The following is a 22,260-nucleotide window of genomic DNA, read 5'->3' as shown; positions in this document are numbered from 1 at the left end:
TTGACATTCAGTAATACTGCCAGACTGTAGGTGGCACCAGCCTATATGTAGGCGGAGTTTTTTGTTTATAAACTTCTGTCTCCATCTGCTAGAGGGGGGGCAAAACCCAGGAGTCTGGACTGATCCTCGGTACTACAGGAACGAAAATTAGCAAAAGGTAAGAACCTAATTTTCTTTTCCACCCTGCATTAACTTTTTTTTTTGTTTTTTACTGTTTTCACTAATTTTTCCTTTTTTCCCCTCTATTTTTCATATTCTTAGTTTGCTTATCTTTTTAATTTTCTCATGTTTTGATTTGCTTGATTTTTTTAAACACTTTTTGCTTTTATTCTCCCTTCCCCCACCTCCTCATTCTGTCTGGCCTCTCTGAATATTCCCCTCCTCTACTTCACCACATGTTTCTCTCAGGGTGTGCAACAGCTGTAGTCTTTCTCCCTGGGTGGGGAACCTGAAAGCAGCAGAAACTCCTCCTGCACTGAAGCCTGAGGGGGCAGAAGGTCTTCCTGGGTTGTAGAACACTGCAGTGTCCAATTCTACTGCAGAGTAAGGAGCCTCTCTCCCTGACCCACTGAAAGAGACATGTGGCTAAGCCATGGCATGCTTACAATGATGTCACTATGTTCTAGCTCCCTTCTGAGTTTGCAGTACCTCTACAGCACAGAGACTTGATAGTGTAGTCAATTTTTTCTTCCCTGATTGGGCATCCAGTTTGCTCACCCCTGCACTAGAAAACCGTACTGCCAGCCAGCAGGTCAGTGGCCCAGTTTTGGTTCCCCTGAGGCAGAACTGGCACAGATATACCAGTTGCACTCAGATGCAAGAGGGTACATACTCCCCACACACATGGCCACAGTTCATTTCTATGAGTCTAATTTAAGGCTGATTTTTTTTTTGCTTCTGTAATAAGGGTGATTATGTATCTAAAAGCATTCATAATGTTTTGCTGAAACTTGAGGATTTACAGAGTGGTGTAGAGAAGCCTAGGGGTTAGAGCAACAGACTAGGATCCAGGGAAACCAGGGTTTAAATTCCATTGAAGCTCTTTGTGACCTTGGACAAGCTACTTCATCCTCCATTGCCTCTCTCTCTCTCTCCCCCCCCCCCCCCCCCCCCCGGGAGCTTCAATTCACCTAAAATAGGCCTTGCAGGAGACATCGCGAAAGGCGATAAAACCTTACCGCACGGTCACGGCAGCTATCGCACAGCCTAACGCAATTCAAAAAGGTGTAGTTAAAATCGGCGTTAAGTCTGTGCGATAGCTCTTCGCGGACAGGCAAACTCCCCGCCCCTAACTCCTCCTATTTTCCAAATTTGCATCGCACCATATGATATGGTGCTATCGCATGCGGTAAGGGCCTATCGCATGCGTTAACGGGGCTTTTCGCATGCGATAAGCCCTTAACACATGCAGAAATGCCTTAGCGCATTTTGATAAATGGCCCTAAAAGTTTGTAAGATTACATTATCCATGTCTAAAAAAAATACCTTTAAATATTATTCAGTATTGCATGTTGGATCTTTTTGCACATTGCAAGCTCGGTATAAAAATTGTACTTAATACTGGAAGGCACGCTGTAAAAAAGGAAATTACTAAAATAAACTCAGAGACCTCTACTCAGCAAAATGAATCTGTTTTACTGAGCGTGCTTAACTTGATTTGAATACAAATACATGACATGAGTCAATGCAGATAAATGGCAATATGTGAATAAGATAGTGAATATCGTGAAGACATAGTGTATCGCGAGATAGTATATCCTAAAGTGCCCAGTGATCCGATGTGTGTTTGTATTAATCATATGTGAATTACCTCCATATTGTCACAAAGTTTGAATTATTGTTACTAAAGGCAGCAAAACGGGTCGAATAATCAGTGATTAAAAGCTATCGGCTGCATTTTAAATGGCCACGTGCGCAAATATCATCACACGTGTGGCTAGCCCTGTGTGTGCTGCGTGCATTTTCAAAAGGGCCCAGTCCCGTTCGTAAGCGACGATAAACGCATAATTGTCGGGCCCTGAAAAGGGGGTGGGTCATTAGCCGTTGTCCCAGGGAAGTGCGCACCAGCAGTTGACCAGTGCACGCAAACTACTTCTGCTGCAGGGGAGCAGTAAGTAGTGAAACAAAACAATTGTAAGTTTTTGAGACTGGTTAAGGGGATAGGGAGGAAGAGGGAGGGGTTTAGGTAGGGGGATAGGGAAGTTCCCTCCCAGTCCGCTCCTTAATTGGAGTGGACTGGGAGGGAACGGGGGAAGACCCGATTTTGTCGCCATGCGTAATCTACTAAAATCCCCCCCCCCCCACCCCCGTGAGCCGTCCACACATGCCCATGCAGTTTTTTAAATCTGGCAAGCATGTGCGTGCAGCCCACGGATTTTATAACATGCGCATGCATGTTTTAAAATCAGCGCGTCCATGTGTGCATGCCAGGAAGCACACGTACATGGACACGCGCACGCATGTTATAAAATCTACCCCTATGGTTTTAAATTGTATGAAGGAAGTGCAGGTCATCCCCTGTTTATAATCTCTCCCCTCTGCTTATTTACAGCTTGATTCATGCTTTTTCCCAGACTTCATTTGCATCCCATAATTTTTTTGCTGTGTGCTGTCAAAAGCGATGGCTGTGACATGACCCAGTGCCATTTCTGGCATCCACCACCATCCCCACTAAGAGGAAGCCAGAAGGGACACATAGCCATGGCCTGTGCTGTCACAATGCTCTGATAGTCTCTCCTTTGCAGGGCTGCCAAGCTGCTGCACTGACAACCATAAACATCAGTTGGCCCGCAGCAGCCTGTCCCCATCCTTTCTGCAAGGTGGTTGGTACCCCCCAGTCTTAAAGGGTGCTTTGTTTTTCTATCATAGTGAAACATGGACAGATAAGCAGTTATATATTGGTAAATGGACAAAATTTAATATATAGTTTCCCCAGTAATTGTATTGCTTGACCACTCAAAGACTGCACACATGCAGAGCAATCCCCTCAGGAATAATGGCCTTTAAGGATATTACTTTTCTGAGGTCCAGTTCTTACACAAGAATTGTAGCACACCATTGTGGTATGATACCCTTTATATAAACATGTTGTATTATGTTTTCATGCCTTGGTTGCATACATAGTAACATAAATGTTGGCAGAAAGACCAAGTGGCCCATCTAGTCTGCCCAGCAATTATTATTATTATTTTTTTTTTATTATTATTAGGGTAATTGTTGCTCTGTGCAAGTTACCCCAGTCAACACAGGTTGCCCTTTTCTTCATCTCTATCATTTAGCCACAAGGAATCCTCTGTGTTTATTCCATGCCATTACCATTCTTGCCCTCATTTACCTCCTCTGGAAGTGTATTCTGTGTATCCAGCGCACATTCCATGAAGAAATACTTCCTGACGTAGGTCCTGACTTGACACCGTTGGGGTTTCATATTATGACCTCTTGTTCTACAGTTTTCTTTCCATTAAAAAAATTTATTCCTGTGCGTTATTAACATCGTTACGGTATTTAAAAGTCTGTATCACATTATCCCTGTCTCTCTTTCTTCCAGTGTATGCATATTTAGGTCCTTCAACCTCATAAATTTTGGTACAGACCCCCACCATTTTGGTCACCCTTCTGTGAACCACCTACATCCTGTCTCTATCCTTTTTTGAAATATGGTCTCCAGAACTGAACACAGTATTCCAGATGACCAAAGATCTATACAGGGACATTATTATGTTATATCTGTATGGTTTCCTCATTTCTTATTCTTTTCACATTAATATTTAATGCCTTTAGTCTTAAGCTGTTTTGACTCTGTATTTTTTGAAGCATTACAAGAAATATTATTTGATATTGTGTGTTTATGTACATCTATCATATAATGGCAGAATATAGGGAGTAGGGAGAGCCTACATGCAAAGTCTGTATCCTGTATAAGTGCAACTTTTCTTTTTCTTTTGATAGTTGAAAATGTCTAATTCTTTATTTGCAATTTGCAATACACTAAATTACATAAATGCTGCAAAATTTCAAATGTTAACGATGACAGATTTGTTTCTATTCCTTAGACTGCATCTTCGACCCTTGCATCAGGAGACAGTGTCACTGTTGCAGCAGCCAAAGTTGCCGAACTGGAAGAAAGAATGTCAGCCTTGTTGAAAGAGTCAAATAGCTTAAAGGTTGGTCCCTGTTGAAATACATTATTTAACACACACAGCAATGGGAAAATGCAGGAGGTTTGGAACACTACTCTAGGAGCAACAGGGCACAAGATCAACTGATGTTTAAGTGCTGTTATAAAGGTCCAGCACGGTCTGCCTATGATCACATTAAAAAAAAAAATATTGCAGGTAAAAATAATGAAAATTTCCACTTCCCTTCCTGGCATGACCAGTTAACTGTGTAGAAGACCCGGGGTTTTTTTTTTGGCCAGGCCTAGGCCCTACAGCCCAGGCTGACAACTCCACAAAGGCAATGCAGGGTTGGGGGGGGCAAACAAATTTAGGCATTGCTGGAACCTCGATATCTACTAGGTGACTTTAGTGGTACTTGCCTTATTGCAATAATGCTCAAGGCGAGTTACAGCATATCAAATCAACCATTTATAATCAGATTAATCATATATTCCCAATACAGGCAAATTTGTTTTTCTTTTAAATTTTATCTTAAAAACAAGATAAATTATAAAACAAAATCAAAATAAATATGGACATCTAAGGAAAAATGTGTGCCCAATCCCAAAATAATTTAAGCAGTCACTCCATAAATACTTAAGAGATTAGCAAAAAATAGACCCACAGATATAAAAAATAATTTAGCAATTAGAAACATAACATTCTGCAGTCATGCTATCTATCTAAGTGGAACAACGAGTATGTTTACGACTGGAGGTTACCGGCAGCACTAGAAGTTTTCCCAATCAAAAACTGGGTTAACTGAGGGGGATCATAAAAAATATAAGAATTATTCAGATACTTAATCATGCACTTGCATGGAAATTTCAGAAAGAAAATACCCCCTGTTTGCTGAACCTGTGGTCGCATCAAAAGAAATAATCTTTGCCTTTTTTGGTCTGCCTCGAGACATCAGGAAAGACCCTAACTTTACACTGTAGAAATAACTCTGATCTGTGGTGGAAATAAAGACTCAATAACCAATCTTTATCTGATTCAAATGCTAGAGTCACAATAAGCGTAGCTGGAACAGCCAACTCTGTATCCAATATCTCCAACATTGTAGAAAGATCCACACTTGACTGCTGTTTGACTATTGTTTTTTCCTTTGTCATTTTTCTTTGGGTTGGGGATTGGATCTCTCTCTAATTGAAGACTTGTATTGAGGATTTGAGAATGTATAATTTTCCTATTTAGGATTGTAATACTTTATTACCTTTTCTACTCAGTCCCATATTGCTGTTCAAGATTGTCTTGTATAATTTAAAAATGCATAAAAAAAAGAAAGAAAGAAAGAAAGAAACACAACATTGCTATAAACTGAATGCTTGGTTAAATAGCCATGTCTTTAAAAAGTTTGCAGAAAAACACACATTCTGAGGCAAGTTTATATCTTTCAGAAGCATGTACCAAAATCTGGGAGCTAAATACCAGACAACTCGATTTTGGGCCATTGTGTTCATAATTTCCAAAAGGGCTGCATTTTGAGACCTGGAAGACCAAATTGGCATAGAGATGGAGGCACTACCTCATGTACACATTGCCTGTATTATATCAGACTTTGAAGATTAAACAGCCTGTTTTGAAATGAGCCCTGTTAGCTACAGGCAACCAGTGTAGCTTCTCAGTGTAGGGGAAATATGTTCCCTCATGCTGCAACCAACCAGCTCTGGAGGAGCAGCAGTTTGAACCAATTCTTTTACAGCCCAGGGTTAGTTATTCTTACCCACATCCTGGTTACATTACAATTTGACTACTGCAATGCTTTACATATGTGGTTACCCAATTATATAATGAAGAATTTGCAGTTGGTTCAAACTGCTGCTCCTCCAGAGCTGGTTGGTTGCAACATGAGGGAACATTCTTCATAATATAATTGGGTAACCACATATGTAAAGCATTGCAGTAGTCCAATTGTAATGTAACCAGGATGTGGGTAAGAATAACCCTAGGCTGTAAAAGAATTGGTTTCCTGATAAGCTTTAGTTGATAAAAGGCTTTCTGAGACACTTATATAAAAGGAAGCAGAAGGCTCAAGTTTGACTCTAGATAAATACCAAGATTCCACACTTCTTTTTTTTTTTTCTGGAAGAAGAATACCATTCCTTCTCAATTCTGTTGGGCCCTATACACAGGGCCGGTGCAAGGGTATTGGGCGCCCTAGGCGACCCTTGCGCTGCCGCCCCTCCCTCCCTACCTGTTTCGGCGCTGACTGTGTGCTTCTCAGGGCGCTGAGCCGTAGGGGGCGCCAAAGAGCAACCACGTGGTGCCACAAGCGGGGCCTATCCCGCTCGCAGCAAAGAGAAATAGAAACAGTCGGCACCGAAACAGGTGGGGGGGGGGCGGGCAGCGACACTGAGTGCTTCTCAGGGCCACGAGAAGCAGGATCTCTATTTCTGTTTGCTGCGAGCGGGATAGGTCCTGCTTGTGGCACCACATGGTTGCTCTTCGGCGCCCCTATGGCTCGGCGCCCTAGGTGACCGCCGAAGTTCGCCTAAGGGACGTGCCGGCCCTACCTATACAGCCAGCAGAGTCACCAGTAATCAGGATATCAGGATTAATCGGGTTCTCAGAGCCATGTGATGTCAAGTGTGTTTGGCTTGTTTGATGGACTTGATGTGGAAAATGCACATCCCCCTCCCTCTCAAGTTGCCATTAATACTTGTGAAAGCATTTCATCTTCCACTACTCCCTTTACTGACCCCACTAACAGGAGTTCTAAGGAGGGAGTTCCAGGCCTGCAGGGAGAGAGGTACAGGTGGCAGATGGAAAACATGAGAAGTGAGTCTAAGGTGAATTGGATGAGAAAAGGAGGGATTGAAAGACATTGCAGGAGAATGAATGCACCTCTTCATGCTGCAAGACATCCAAGGAACCTAGAAATGCTGATTGCCTGCTCAGCTTGATTTTCTTTTTGTATGAATGTTTTCATTGTTTGTAAGCCTACTTATCTTAAATACTACAACATGGATAATTCTGCATCTTAAGTTTAACTTTTTTAAGACAGATCATCTTAAATAATACTGGAAAGTGAAAGGTGTGAGCTGATGGGAAATGACTGAGAGAATGGCTCTTCCTCAGCCTAGGACATTTGCAACAGGCTGTTTTATTTCAGAGGCTGGACTTTGTAACTCAGCTGTGTCTAACTATCATCAGGATGAAGTGAAAGCCCTGTCTGAGGAAAAAGCAGCACTAAAACAGCAAGCAGACTCTTCTAACAGCACTGCTGCCATCTTACAAAATGAAAACAGAAAACTAGAGAAGGAGATCGGAGATTCTAAGAAAGAACAGGATGACCTTTTGGTGCTTCTGGCTGACCAAGATCAGAAGATAATAGCACTGAAAAACAAACTTAAGGAGCTGGGAGAACTTGTAAGATAGAATTCTATTTTTTCACTACTATAATTTCAATTAGATGTGCTTTTTAGAGGTTTTACTGGAGATTATATGTACAAGTATGCTATAGATATGAATGCAAGAGCTATATATATTATTCAATCAAATACATGAAAACCATGAAAAAAGTATGCAAGGCCATATTCAAATCTTAATCTGCTTTCTTTTTTGGAGGGTTGTTGAAAAGAAAACCATATCTGCTGTGCCATATTTCAGTAGTACCCACCATAAGCAGGGATTGATACTTTCTATTTAAGAATGGTCTTGATAAGTGGTTAGCTTTTGAAAATAATTGTAAGCTTCTCCTGTAATTCCTCTGAAATCTAGAGAAATAACAAAGGCACAAGTTACCTCACACTCATTGGATCTGATTGGTCCATATTAGCTATGATGACATAAGTAATATCCTACGTAGAACATGAAACAATCACATCCTTTTCTATGAGCTAATTTGTGACTCTTATGCGAACACAGCTGCTCCCCTGTAGTTCAAGAGAATTGCAGGAAAATAGCTTAAAAAATGTATAACTGTAAAAATTTTATTAGTACAGAGTAGGTATTCTTCCAGGACAAGCACGATGGTAGTCCTCACAGATGGGTGACATCATCAGATGAGCCTTGTCACAGAACACTTTTTTGTCAAAGCTTCTAGAACTTTGACTGGCACACTGAGCATGCCCAGCATGCCACTAACCCCGTGGCCAGACAGGATCCTCCTTCAGTCTTTTTTTCCATGCAGCGGTTGCCTTGCAGCTACTGGAGCTCTGTGAGAATATTCTTTCCTCAAGGAAATAATTCAAAGTTTTCTCAAAGTTTTTCCCTGCTCCATGGTCCCCCCATCGTGCACTGATTCCTCCGGCATCTGGTAAGTTCGTTTCGCGCTTTTTGCGGTCTGTTCCCAGCTGTCCACCTCTCGGTGACCAGCGGTCACTGACTGCATGCCACCTCTTTTTATCATGGCGACCGGTTTTCGGAAGTGCCCGGAAGGTCTGCAAACTATGTTCATAACAGACCCGCACGACGGCTGCTTCCTGTGTCTTGGGCCTTCCAATGATGTTTGTTGGTGTCCCAGCTGTGCTCAGGCGCCCGCCTGGACAAGATGGATCACTTGTTTGGTTCCAAGCAATCTGCTCCATCGACTCCGGTGCCAGTTGCATCGAGTCGTGGGGATCAGACTGACTCGAGACCTTCCCCATCGAAGCCCCAAGAAGACCGATGAGCAGGAGACCACTCCTCACCGGCATTGAGTCAATCGAAGACTTCGGCATCATCGTCCTCGGCGCCGGAGAAGGACCAGACCGAGCACCGTGGGAAGTATCGACCCCGGCACCAACTGTCGTCACCGTCTGGTGCTGGCATTGACACCGTAGGGGCATCAGCCTTGGCCGAAGCCCCCGAGAGGAGGCCCCATCCTCCTCTGGACCTGGAAGCCCAGGGCATTCCCCACCGATATTGGTGCCGGGCACCGAGCCTCCACGGACCCCCGTGGACACTCCAGTGACGCCCAGCCTGCCTCCTACTCCGGGGTTGTTTTTCTCTGCACCCTCATTTCGAGAGGAATTGGACTATGTTGTCCAACATGCAGTGCTTAATGCCCTTTGGGCCTCCAGCCACCACCGATGTCGTTCCCCATGCCGGCATCAGAACCGGCACCCTCCATATTGGCACCTCTCCTGGACAGGCTGGACGTGCTGCTCAGTGCCTTTACCGACTCATCCCATGCTGGCGAGTCCCCTCGGTGCCCTGCCAACCACCAGTGCCTCCTCCCGTCTTGATCCCGATTCCAGGATCCTCGGAGGAGGAAGATGCGGCTCCTCGCCCATCTCCTCGGGCAGAATCACCAAAGCCGGATCCTGTCCCTGGGCCATCGGGCCTCCTGGTGCCCCAACTTTCCTCGCAAGTCCCAGTGCCCTCAGTGCCGGCACCACCGCTGTCTGTTCCACTTCACTGACCATCTGTGCCCGTGTCCTGTACCCTGGGTTTTAACCTCCCTCCTCAACCTGGGCACTTTGCCGGTGAGGAAAAGACCCCCTGTGACCCATGGGGGGATGCTTCCTCTGAGCATTCCTCAGAGGTCTCCAAAGACCTTCTGTCAGAGCCTTCCCCTCCAGAAGAGAGACGGCACTACCCTCCGAAGGATCTCTCCTTCACATGTTTTGTCAAGGAGATGGCAGAAACCATTCCCTTCCAACTTTCCACGGAAGAGGATGACTGCCATAAGATGTTGGAGGTCTTACAGTTTGTGGACGCACCTAAGGAGGTGATGGCTGTCCTGGTGCATGAGGTTCTTCTAGACCTCCTTCACTGTCTCTGGGAACATCCAGGTACTGTGCCTCCGGTCAATAGGAAGACAGATGCCACCTACCTGGTTCAACAGGCCCTAGGTTTTCAGAAGAGCCAGTTGCCACATCAGTCAATGATGGTTGAATTAGCCCAGAAAAAGGCCAAGAGGACCCGCCCTCACTCCTCCTCCACCCCTCCAGGAAAAAACCAGAGAGCCTTAGACGCCCTAGGTCTTCCAGGGTTCCATGCTTATCGCTTGCATAGCGGCATAACAGGAACCTCTGGAAACAGGTCAGGAGTTCACGGAGACCCTTCCACAGCAATTTCAGGAGGGCCTAGAATCCATCCTCCAAAAAGGATTGGAGGCTGGAAAACACAAGCTGAGAGCGGCCTATGATATTTTTGAAATAGCATCAAGAGTCTCAGTGGCAGGCATTAGAGCCAGACACTGGGCCTGGCTAAAAGCCTCAGACATTCGTCCGGAGGTCCAAGAAAGACTGGCCGACTTCCCCTGTACAGGAGAAAACCTGCTCGGAGACAAGATACGAGATGCAGTGGCCCAACTCAAGGATCACCGTGAGGCCCTGCATCACCTCACCTGGAAGGTCATCTTCCTAGTGGCAGTTATGTCTGCTAACAGAGTCAGTGAGCTGCAGGTCTTGATGACCTATCTGCCTTACACGAGGTTCTTCCACGACAAGGTGGTGCTCCGCACTCACCCTAAGTTCCTGCTGAAGGTAGTGACTGACTTCCACCTAAATCAGTCCATCGTGTTGCCCACCTTTTTTCCGAGACCACACTCCCATCCAGGTGAGCGGGCTCTGCATACCTTGGACTGCAAGCGTGCTCTCGTCTTTTATTTAGACCGCACTGCAGCCCATAGGCAATCCACCCAACGATACAATATTATACAATAATGACAAATGACCTAGGGAGGGAGGAAAATGGGACCTTATGGTTGATAAAACAACAAAATCTGGTATGCATTATGGTTGCTGTTGCCAACTCTTCGACTGATGTATGGATATATAAAGGATGTTATTGTTCTTTATGATTGTAATAAAACTTGAAATTGAAAAAAAAAATAGACTCAGAGTTGCGGTGGGCAAGCAGCCCTGTCGAACTGGTTAGCAGAATGTATTGCTTTCTGCTACCAGCAAGCAGGCCTTCCGCTCGAGGGATGGGTAAAAGCGCACTCAGTGAGGGCCATGGCAGCGTCAGTGGCGCACTTCCGGGTAAAATCTGTAAGGCTGTGATGTGGAGCTCCTTCCACAGCTTTGCAGCCCATTACTGCCTGGACAAGGATGGTCGACAGGACAGCATCTTTGGCCAGTCTATCCTCCTTAATTTGTTTCTGGTGGAAGAACCCAACTCGTCCTATTCAGGTTGCCCCGTTGTTGGCAACAACAACCCCTGTTGTTCTTGTTGCACGTATTGGGTGACTGTTGCACCAGGGTATTCTGGGAGCAGCTTGCTGTTCACCCATCTGTGAGGACTACCATCTTGCTTGTCCTGGGAGAAAGCAGAGTTGCTTACCTTTAACAGGTGACAGCAGGATGTTGTTCCTCACAAAACCCGCCCACCACCCCGCGGAGTTGGGTTCGCCTACGTTTTGTTGTTTTATTTTTCGCTCGTACTTTTCTGCTTTGAAATGAGACTGAAGGGGGACCCAGTGTGTCCACGAGGTTGGTGGCATGCTGGGCATGTTCAGTGTGCCAGCCAAATTTCTAGAAACTTTGACAAAAGTGTTCCGTGACAGGGCTCCATCTGATGATGTCACCCATCTGTGAGGACGAACATCCTGCTGTCCTGGGAGAACACCTGTTACAGGTAAGCAACTCTGCTTTACTGTTTGTTGTAGTTGCATTTAAATATTTAGCAGTACAGCTTTCTTTTCAGGTGAGTTTTTCTGCCGTTTCCCTATTTGTCACCAAGAATATGTAACTTGAAAAGAATCAGTCCAGTGGTGATAATTTTAAAAAAGTAATATTGTGTATTCATTTTACATTTTAAGGTTGAAGATGAAGATGAACTAGAATCTGGAGACCAAGGTGATGAAGATGATATAGAATCTGGAGACCAAGGTGAAGAAGGTGATGAAGATGATGAAGATGAAAAAGAGGAGCAACAAGAGGACTAACTATTCAGCTCTGTTCAACATGCCTGGATAGGAAATTTGCAGCATTGTCTGTTGTAGTTGTTAAAGAGAACACTAGTCAATTCTGGTTTCTAAGTTCAGTGTATAATATACAAGTAAGCTGATGGGTTGAGGGGGAGGGTCCTCCACCAAAGGAAATGTTATTAACCTTCCTGATCGGATGCCATATTTCTAAGAAATCTTCAGTTGAAAGGTGAAATGTTAACCTTGTTCAGAAGCCGCTTTGGATGCCTAAGACCTGCAGTTTTAAAAGCATGAGGTGGCGATGTTATTGCCTTAGTACATTTCTGGTTTGTTTTTTTTTACTGAGGCTCTCTACACATTTTGTCGTTATTTTAATTATGTTCCCACTCACCCCAACTGCACCAGCTTGTAATTAGTTGTGTATTTGGTTAATTATCTGTTGGATGGAATCATTGCTTCTACTTTCAGTATGTGGTGGGGCTTGAAACCCATGGCATTGTTAAACGGCTCTGTGTTAAGGAGAGGAATTGAGGACATTCCCCACTTATTTAGCTTGTTTTAACTCTTAAGAATGAACAGAAGTGTACAGTGTTAGTGCCTTCACACCTGAAATGGCTGCATCCCGTACCTCAATGAAGAAATGCAGGGAAAGCTCTACTATGTTATGCTAATAATGTGGAGCTATTCCTTAAATACTTGTAACAGTGTCTCTTTTTTTAAAGATGGATATAATCTTTCATTTGAGGGGAAAAGTATATTGTCATAACAAACTGGTTGAAAAAAAAGTTTTCAGATTTGACATAACCATTGTATTGTATTCTTGAATAAAATACAGTGACCTATGATTTATATAATTTATTGGTTTCCATGCCGAATAGAATTGAAATGAGAGATTAGATTTTAAGAGCAAAATGTGTACATTTATTGCATTAATTTCATGTTTTAGTAATAAAAACAGATATGATGATGATGCTTTCCTGCTCATTCATTTTTGTCGAACAGGTTTTGATCTGCAGTTTTACATGTATTTTCCATTTAACTGAAAACAGTTTGCTTGAAATTGCAGTCATAATCAATTCTCCAATTAAAACCCAATTTCTCTGAGGATAAGCAAGATGATAGTCCTCACACATGGATGACAGATGGAGCCCAGCATGAAAGATTGATGTCGGTGCTTATAGAAGCTTTAAACATGCTCCACTAGGCATGTGCAGCCTGCTATAGCTCCACCTGGGGCTCCTTGAAACTCATCTTTTCCTCGGAATGCACAACTCATGGACCTTTTTCTCCTGCTCATCAGGGTTTTTCCTCCAAAGATCAGAAATAGTTTGTCACAGGGTCCTGTGATATTTTTTCTTCTCCCCTCGTCACCATAGGTAGGTTTCTTGAGCATTTCAATAAGTTTTCTTTCATTTCCAATCACTACAGTCAGCACCAAGCAGCATCAACTAGGTTTTTGCTTCAAAATCAAGTTGTTTAATTTTGCATGGTTGTTTTTTTGTCAGATGCCCCAAAAGTAGAAAGCCAGCAGCTTCAACAGGTGCCCTCAGTGCAAACATGTCTTTCATAATCCCCTATGATAGATGAGTGCTTTGCTTGGGAGAGGTAATGACATCTCAGGCTGTTCCATGTACAGAACCATGACCCCAAAGGATATTGGACCTGATGAATTCATGGCAAGCTGCTTCGAGATTAAATCCAACTCATCAACGTTAAGAGAGGCAGGAACTGGATTTTTTAGCTTATGCTGAAGTACGACACTTTTTACACCATGCGGAGGTTTCCAGGGACCTTTTGAAAGGTGTTTCACTGCTGGAAAACTTCTGCGTGGCCTTGCGTAGACCCCCTAAATTGATGTCAAAACTATACAAAATTCTGGAAGATACTGAGGTTTACCACGCTTCTCATCTCCGGGTCTGGGCACGCGACATAGGGGGGAATTGGGATAAGGAACACTGGGACAAGTGTTTTTTGAGTTTGGGGAGATATGCTATAAGAACATAAGAACATAAGAAAATGCCATACTGGGTCAGACCAAGGGTCCATCAAGCCCAGCATCCTGTTTCCAACAGTGGCCAATCCAGGCCATAAGAACCTGGCAAGTACCCAAAAACTAAGTCTATTCCATGTAACCATTGCTAATGGCAGTGGCTATTCTCTAAGTGAACTTAATAGCAGGTAATGGACTTCTCCTCCAAGAACTTATCCAATCCTTTTTTAAACACAGCTATACTAACTGCACGAACCACATTCTCTGGCAACAAATTCCAGAGTTTAATTGTGCGTTGAGTAAAAAAGAACTTTCTCCGATTAGTTTTAAATGTGCCCCATGCTAACTTCATGGAGTGTCCCCTAGTCCTTCTACTATCCGAAAGAGTAAATAACCGATTCACATCTACCCGTTCTAGACCTCTCATGATTTTAAACACCTCTATCATATCCCCCCTCAGTCGTCTCTTCTCCAAGCTGAAAAGTCCTAACCTCTTTAGTCTTTCCTCATAGGGGAGTTGTTCCATTCCCCTTATCATTTTGGTAGCCCTTCTCTGTACCTTCTCCATCACAATTATATCTTTTTTGAGATGCGGCGACCAGAATTGTACACAGTATTCAAGGTGCGGTCTCACCATGGAGCGATACAGAGGCATTATGACATTTTCCGTTTTATTCATCATTCCTTTTCTAATAATTCCCAACTAATATGATTGAGAATGAATACAAAATGCTGTATCGGTGGCACCTCTGTCCCGTAACTTTAGCGAAGTGGTATCCGACACTCTCTGACACATGCTGGAGGTGTGGGAAGGACCAGGGCACTTATGCTCATGTGTGGTGGTCTTGCCCTGGTATAAAGGAGTTTTGGGCACAGATACAGAGGGTAGCTAAGGATTTGGTGGGTAGGGAACCTCGCTTATGCCCGGAGTTATGGCTTCTGGGGCTTTGGCAAGAGGAGCAGGAAATAGGTAATATACGCTTACTGCGCTACTTGGCCATTGCTGCGCGGGTGACGCTGGCCCACTGGTGGAAAAAGCCAGAGCCACCGCCTTTAAAGCTGGTTATTACAAGACTCAAAGGCATACAAATAATGGAGAAGATTGCTGCCTATCGGAGGGACAAGGTGGTCAAATATGAACAGATTTGGGATCCCTTTGTTCTATGGCTCCTGCACTACGAAAAGGGGGGGGAGGGCACTTTAGTTGGGGCTTGCATAGAGCTTAACGCTGGGATGCTTTGTTGAGTTGGTTTTCTGGCCCTTTGTTGGTGATTCTCAGGTTGGTGGGGAAGTACTGTCTGGAATGTAATAATTCTTTGGATCTTTGCCTTATAGCCTACTCATACGTGCCTGTAGACGGGTTTCTGTTGGGGATGATGCTGTAGTTTAGTGTACTGTGTGGGCAGGGGGGCAAGGGGAGGGGGGGGGGGGCTTGGTTTGAAAATGTTTGGACAAGAATAGTCCCGCGAGGGACAAAGCTGTATGGAACTTGTTGGCTTGTATATTTATTGATGTCCAAATAAAAATGTTTAATTACAAAAAAAAAAAAAGAGAGGCAGGAACTGCATGGACCACTGATAATGCATAGACATCTGGGAGGAATTGATCCTCTTAGATGTCGAACCTGGAAAGGATCAGATAGGCCATCAACTACCTCCTTTTGCATAAAGAAAATGGAGGATTTTGCTTCTTTAGTACTGGCATCATGGAGTTCCAATCATGTACATCTGGCGAAGGCCAAGAAGCATCAACATTGGTCTCCATCAATGCACAATGCTGGGAGAAGAATTCAAGGCAAATGCCAGAATGTCCCCCCAAAGCATCCCTTTGGTAAGGAGAACTCATCATCAATGCAGGTCTAGGAATTGCGACAGTTTCCAAGGGTCCAGATAACAGCCACTAATACATTTCTGGTTTCCTGGGAAGATTTGACCTCACCTGCTACCTTCCAAGCTGTCTTGACATTGAAAACTTTTGAGGAAGAGCTAGATAGGAAAATCCAGGAGGGTTCTGGTCATAAGATATAGAGCATTAGAGTACCAGCATCAGTGTCTCTGCAGATCAAAGTCCAACAGTTGCTGGAGTCCCTCATGTCATCCAGCTGAAGGCCCTTGATGCCAGTTCCTGGAGGGGCATAAACATTAGATACATTCACCCAAATGCTAATATTTAACGCATTGGGAGGGATGTGGGAAGCTTCCCCAGGGCACAGGATCTAGAGTCCAACAGGTAAGTGCTGCTCTCTCTTAGGCCTTGCCTGCTAGAAAGATGAAGGCCCAGTCCACACCTCTGATGTAACAGTCAGGCTCAAAATCTGCTTGAGAGTACAACTACAGTTGAGGGCCTCTATGATTAGGAGGAGTCCACAGGTCTCCCTTTGGAGTCTTCTCCTCCACAGGAAAGGAGAGGGCGTCTTTCTGAGGATCTTTCCTTCACCAAGTTTAAAGAATGAGTTGCAAAAGGAGGAAGAGTCCAGGGCAAAGATATGTGACATCCATCCTCCAGTTTGTGGATCCCCTGAAGTATATTGTGGCAGTGCCTGTCTATGATATCCTTTAGGATACACAGAATTTGGGAGAATCCCCTAACTGTGTCTTCAGTGAATAAGAATGTGGATGCAATATGTCACATCCTAAAGGCTCCCATATTCAAGAAACAGCACCTATGTCACCAATCAATGGTGATTGAATCTGCTCTCAAGAATCTAAGAAGTACAGAATACACTCCTCACTATTCCCAGGGAGCAATTCCTATACCCTTGACATGCTTGGGAAAAAGGTTAACAAGGGGGCTATGATGAATACCTGCATAACCTTCTAGTAGCTCTTCATTTGCCAGTATATAAGCAGAACATTCTGAAAAGCATGAACAATTTGTCAAGAGTGGCTTCATCATGAACCAGCATGACCTGGAATCAGTGTTGGACTAGGGTATAGAGTGTGAAAAACACATGGTCCATTCAACCTTTGATGTTTTTATATAGCATTGAGAGACACTACTGTGGGTATTGATGCCCTTAGACTTGCCTGGCTGCAGGCCTCAGACCTCCGACAGGATGTTCAGGATAGGCTCACTGATATGCCTTGCAATGGAGAGAATCTCTTGGGAGATATGGTCAAGGAAACGGTGGCCTGAATTAAAATACTGTCAGTGCTTCAGATCCTCTCCACTGTCATTCCAGACCTGCTCTCCTCAGCCAAGAGACAACCAAGTGGGGCAGTGAGGAGACATTTTTTTAGCCGAGGCGACATTTTCCTTTACCCCTTTGGTCCTATCACATGGTTCTTGCTGTCATCCTAGATAGTAGAGGACTCTAAATCCACAGACAGCTCCCAAGCTAAATTCTGGGATAGGGTTTTGACAGGAGTTCCAAGAGCATACTTGGGATCCCAGTATCCATGCAGGAAGACCTTCCTGTTGGAGAGAAATTGAGGTTTGACATAAACCCGAGGTCCACAGTAACTTCAGATATTTGGGACCTCAGCATAATTTGAAGAGGATACAAATTATGGCTATTAGGTGTCCCTGCAAATCACATACAAAATAAATTGTTTGGTTGGTTTCTCAGCCTCAGGAATTGTTGCATAAGGAGCTCTCCTTCCTCTTAAAGGCCAATGCAGTTGAGCCCTGTTAAGCGCCACGCCATTTTTTATGATGCTTATATATCCAGGGATACAAGAACACTTAGATTTTTATTGAAAGCATAATTTTTTATTGTTCACTATAATATTCTTGGGAGATGCTGATGCCATGCCTCTGACAAACAAACCACCAGCATCTCATTGTATACAGGAAGTGATCCTTCTTTTATAGATAACATACAATATTGTACTGGATTAGAAGATTCTAGTATGCGTGACTGTCTTAGAGAATAATTTACATTGGTTATGTCAACAGCATGATAAGGTCATCCCTAAACTGCCCTGATTACTTCTCCCAGGTGGGGCCCATTTACCTCACTCTCTAGATAGTCCTTTGTTCTGTTAGAATCTGCTGGTCAGGGCAATTAATACATCTGAAGTTGTGTTTAAAGATACTTCTGAGAATAGTGTCTCTTATTGTGACAATATAGCCTGAAGTTCCCTCGTTAGCTTCTGCTTTGTGTGACCCTATGATTAGGCATCACCTTATGGAGCCAGCTTGACTGCCTATCCAGATGTCTTATGAATTCTGCAAGTCATGCTCAATAAGTCACTTAGAGTTCATACAGCCAAGGCAGGCTAAGAAACCAGAGGATTCTGGGTCAGTTTCCTTTCTGCATGTTGGTTTTCTGTTCAGGCACACTCCTCAGCCCGTTCCACCAGAAGAAAGAAGGTGGGCATTTTACACCAAGTATTTCCTGATAACCAAAGCAAACTGGGGTTCTTCAACCCATCCTAAACCTAAAGGCTTTGAGCAAGTAACTGGTTGACAAATTCAAATGGTTTCCCAGGGCACCCCAATTCTGTTTCTGGAAATAGGGGACTGGCTACGCTGTATAGAAATGAAGGATGCTTACATCCACAGATAGTACCAGGTCACAGTAGTAGGGACTCTCATATCACATATTGCTTTTGATCTGGTGTCAGTACCGCATGATTTCACGGATTATATTGTGGTGGTTGCTTTGCATCTATGCAACTTGGGAGTGCATGTGTTTCTCTACCTCAGGGATAGCAACTCTAGTCCTCAAGTTCCCAAAACATGTCTGGTTTTCAGGATATCCACAGTGAATATGTATGAGGTAGATTCGCATGCACTGCCTCCATTGTATGTAAACATAGGTCATGCACATTCATTTCTGATATCCTGAAAACCAGACTTGTTTGTGGCACTCAAGGACTAGAGTTGCCTACTCCTGCCCTATCTTGAACAATGGGCTGGTCAAGAGTGTATCTCAAGATAGTGCTATAGAATCAATGAGCAAAACCATCCAGGTGCCAGAGTTGCTCGGGTTCATCATAGATTACCCCATGTCCCATTTGAGTTAGTCATCTCAGTCAGAATTTATAGGATCATTGCTAGATATGATTTGGGTGAAAGCCTTACTTCTGCAAGAGAGGATTATCATATTGATATCTGCAAAGGAGAATGTATAAAAAAAAAAAATCAGCAAGCATCAGTATGGGGCAGGTTGAGATTGGACATTATGGCATCAATAGTCTATGCTACTCCCTTGGAATGTCTTCATATGAGAAGAGCCTAGTGGATGCTTAGCTCACAATGAGATCAGGCCACTAAAGATCTTTGAGATAGCATCCACATTACCCAGCCTCTGAATGACTATCTTGGTGGCTAATTCAGTACAATCAGGCCAGGTGAATACTCTTCAAATTATTTCAGTGTAATTCATCCTAACCATGAATACATCCAACCTGGGCTGAGGAGCTTGTGTAGAGGAGCTCTGCACCCAGGATATTTACTTGGGAAAGGTTTCGTCAGATACATTTTTCTAGAGTTAAGGGCAATATGGTATGCTCTGAATGATTTCAGAAATCAATTGGTCAACAAAATTTTCTTTGACCAAATGAATAAAGTAGCAATGTTCTACATCAAAAAACAGGGAGGAATGGGGTCTTACCTTCTGGGTCCGAAGACTATCCACATTTGGGACTGGGCCTTAGTCACGTATTTGGCAAGTGAGGAGAATGTCCTGCAGACAGTTTGAGGCAGATTTTCAAAGGGGTACGCGCATACCCCTCCAAAAACCTACCCACAACCCCCCCCCCCTGCGCGCGCCAAGCCTATCTTGCATAGGCTGCCAGCGCACACAAGTCCTGGAGCTTTCCTGGGTGGGGTCGTCGGGGGGGGGGGGGGGGGCATGTCGCAGCCAGTGTGTCATTCGGGGGCAGAGCTGCGGGCGTGGTTCCGGCCCGGGGGCGTGGCCGAGGCCTCCGAAGCAGCTCCTGGGCCTGGGAATCACGCGTGAGTTACGCCTGCCTCTGGCAGGTGTAACTTTTAAAATAAAGGTAGGGGGGTTTAGATAGGGCTGGGGGGGGGGGCTGTGTGGCTCGGCGCATGCAGGCTGCCGATTTCGGGCAGCCTTGCGCGCGCCGACCCCGGATTTTAAAGGATACGCGCGTATCTATTAAAATCCGGCATACTTTTGTTTACGCCTGGTGCGTGAACAAAAGTACGCGCGGGCATACTTTTATAAAATCTACCCCTTTGAGTCTGGTCCTGGACCTCCACGAATAGTCCCTGGACAAGAGGGGGGTAGCAAACCAGTCATTCCATGGGTGGAACATACCCATGATAGATCTGTTTGCATCTCCTCTTAACAAACATGTTCAACTCTTCTGCTCCAGAAAGGGGACTTGAGGAAATATAGAATTTGATGCCTTTACTCTTAGTTGGGGACAGGGTATTCTGTGTACTTGTCCTCCAGTTTCTCTAGTGGCAAAGACCATGTTGAAACTCAGAAGAGATTTGGGGAACTATGATTCTCATAGGCCTTATTGACTGAGACAGATTTGGTTTCTACTCCTAAAAGATATTTCCATCTCGAATCCAGTCAGACCGGGGAATTTCCCAACTCTCATTACTCAAGAGCAGGAGCTGTTGCGCCATCCCAACATAGGATCCCTGGCCCTTTAACCCCTGAACCTACCTGAGGAGGTGTCGTGTTCTGGCTTTCAAGAAATATTCAACAAAAAAATCTTCTGGTTGGAAGTGGAGGAGGTTTTGTCTTTTGGCGTGAGGGAAAGGCTTTTTGTCCTTTTTCCTGCTCCACACAAAAACTACTTGTTAGTTTCTATTTCTTTCTGAGTTAGGTCTTAAGATAACTCAGTCAGGATTCAACATAGTAGAAGAGGACCGGAAGGCTCATCTGCATACTGCTCCCAGCATCCCCTGGGAAAGGAATATAGAGGTCAGCGTAAGCGATCCAGGGAATGAATTCCACAGCCCCAGCTTCCAGAGGCCCCGCACCCTTTGCAGTAGAAGAGGACTGGAAGTGAGTGCCGTTATCCTTCAATTAACTGAGTGAAGGTCAATTTAATGGTGGTTAAAGAGGATTGGTAAGTATAGCTTTGGGAAATCTTTGGACTTATAAAAGTTTGGTGAAAGGTGAAATAGAGGGATATATTCTTTAGAATTTGTGTGTGTGTGAGGTAATAAGCAAGCCAGAGATAGTTAATTCTAGTGTCTGTCTTTCCTACCCACTCAACCCTTGATTTTTAGGCAAGAGACACTTTCTCATTAAAAATCAATCAGTGTCTTATCTAAATCATACTGTTGTACCAGCCCTTATTGATAGTTTAATCATCCCCTTGTAGGACACTAGCTGATTAGTAAATTTACCTGAAAATTAAAGTACTCTAATTCCAACTCCCTTAGAGGCATGGTCATTGTTAAAAAATACCATTCTAGAAGCATTCTAGAAGCATTCTAGAAGCACAGTCCAGATGTATTCCACACATTAAGAAAGGTGGAAAGAAGGCAAAACGATTACCGGCATGGTTAAAAGGGGAGGTGAAAGAAGCTATTTTAGCCACAAGATCTTCATTCAAAAATTGGAAGAAGGATCCAACAGAAGAAAATAGGATAAAGCATAAACATTGGCAAGTTAAATGTAAGACATTGATAAGACAGGCTAAGAGAGAATTTGAAAAGAAGTTGGCTGTAGAGGCAAAAACTCACAGTAAAAACTTTTAAAAATATATCCGAAGCAGAAAGCCTGTGAGGGACTCAGTTGGACCGTTAGATGATCAAGGGGTTAAAGGGGCACTTAGAGAAGATAAGGCCATCGCGGAAAGATTAAATGATTTCTTTGCTTCGGTGTTTACTGAAGAGGATGTTGGGGAGGTACCCGTAATGGAGAAGGTTTTCATGGGTAATGATTCAGATGGACTGAATCAAATCACGGTGAACCTAGAAGATGTGGTAGGCCTGATTGACAAACTGAAGAGTAGTAAATCACCTGGACCGGATGGTATACACCCCAGAGTTCTGAAGGAACTAAAAAATGAAATTTCAGACCTATTAGTAAAAATTTGTAACTTATCATTAAAATCATCCATTGTACCTGAAGACTGGAGGATAGCAAATGTAACCCCAATATTTAAAAAGGGCTCCAGGGGCGATCCGGGAAACTACAGACCGGTTAGCCTGACTTCAGTGCCAGGAAAAATAGTGGAAAGTGTTCTAAACATCAAAATCACAGAACATATAGAAAGACATGGTTTAATGGAACAAAGCATGGCTTTACCCAGGGCAAGTCTTGCCTCACAAATCTGCTTCACTTTTTTGAAGGAGTTAATAAACATGTGGATAAAGGTGAACCGGTAGATATAGTATACTTGGATTTTCAGAAGGCGTTTGACAAAGTTCCT

General features: G+C 43.9%; 1 protein-coding gene across 5 annotated transcripts in view; it reads left to right on the top strand.

Annotated features, from left to right (window-relative positions):
• The window catches only part of USO1 (USO1 vesicle transport factor), a 232,084-nt gene extending 219,158 nt beyond the window's left edge, over positions 1 to 12,926 (top strand). For all 5 annotated transcript variants that reach the window (XM_029598247.1, XM_029598222.1, XM_029598211.1 and 2 more), the window contains 3 exons: positions 4,053 to 4,163; positions 7,314 to 7,529; positions 11,851 to 12,926. In XM_029598247.1, coding sequence (XP_029454107.1) covers positions 4,053 to 4,163; positions 7,314 to 7,529; positions 11,851 to 11,976 — 453 coding nt within the window. In that variant the 3' untranslated portion in view covers positions 11,977 to 12,926. The remainder of the gene's footprint in view (positions 1 to 4,052; positions 4,164 to 7,313; positions 7,530 to 11,850) is intronic.
• Positions 12,927 to 22,260: the final 9,334 nt, after the last annotated feature.

Source organism: Rhinatrema bivittatum, chromosome 1, assembly GCF_901001135.1.
Source record: "Rhinatrema bivittatum chromosome 1, aRhiBiv1.1, whole genome shotgun sequence".
NCBI lineage: Eukaryota > Metazoa > Chordata > Amphibia > Gymnophiona > Rhinatrematidae > Rhinatrema > Rhinatrema bivittatum.
Note: the sequence above shows the minus strand (reverse complement) of the source record. Positions and strands in the feature narration are given on the sequence as shown.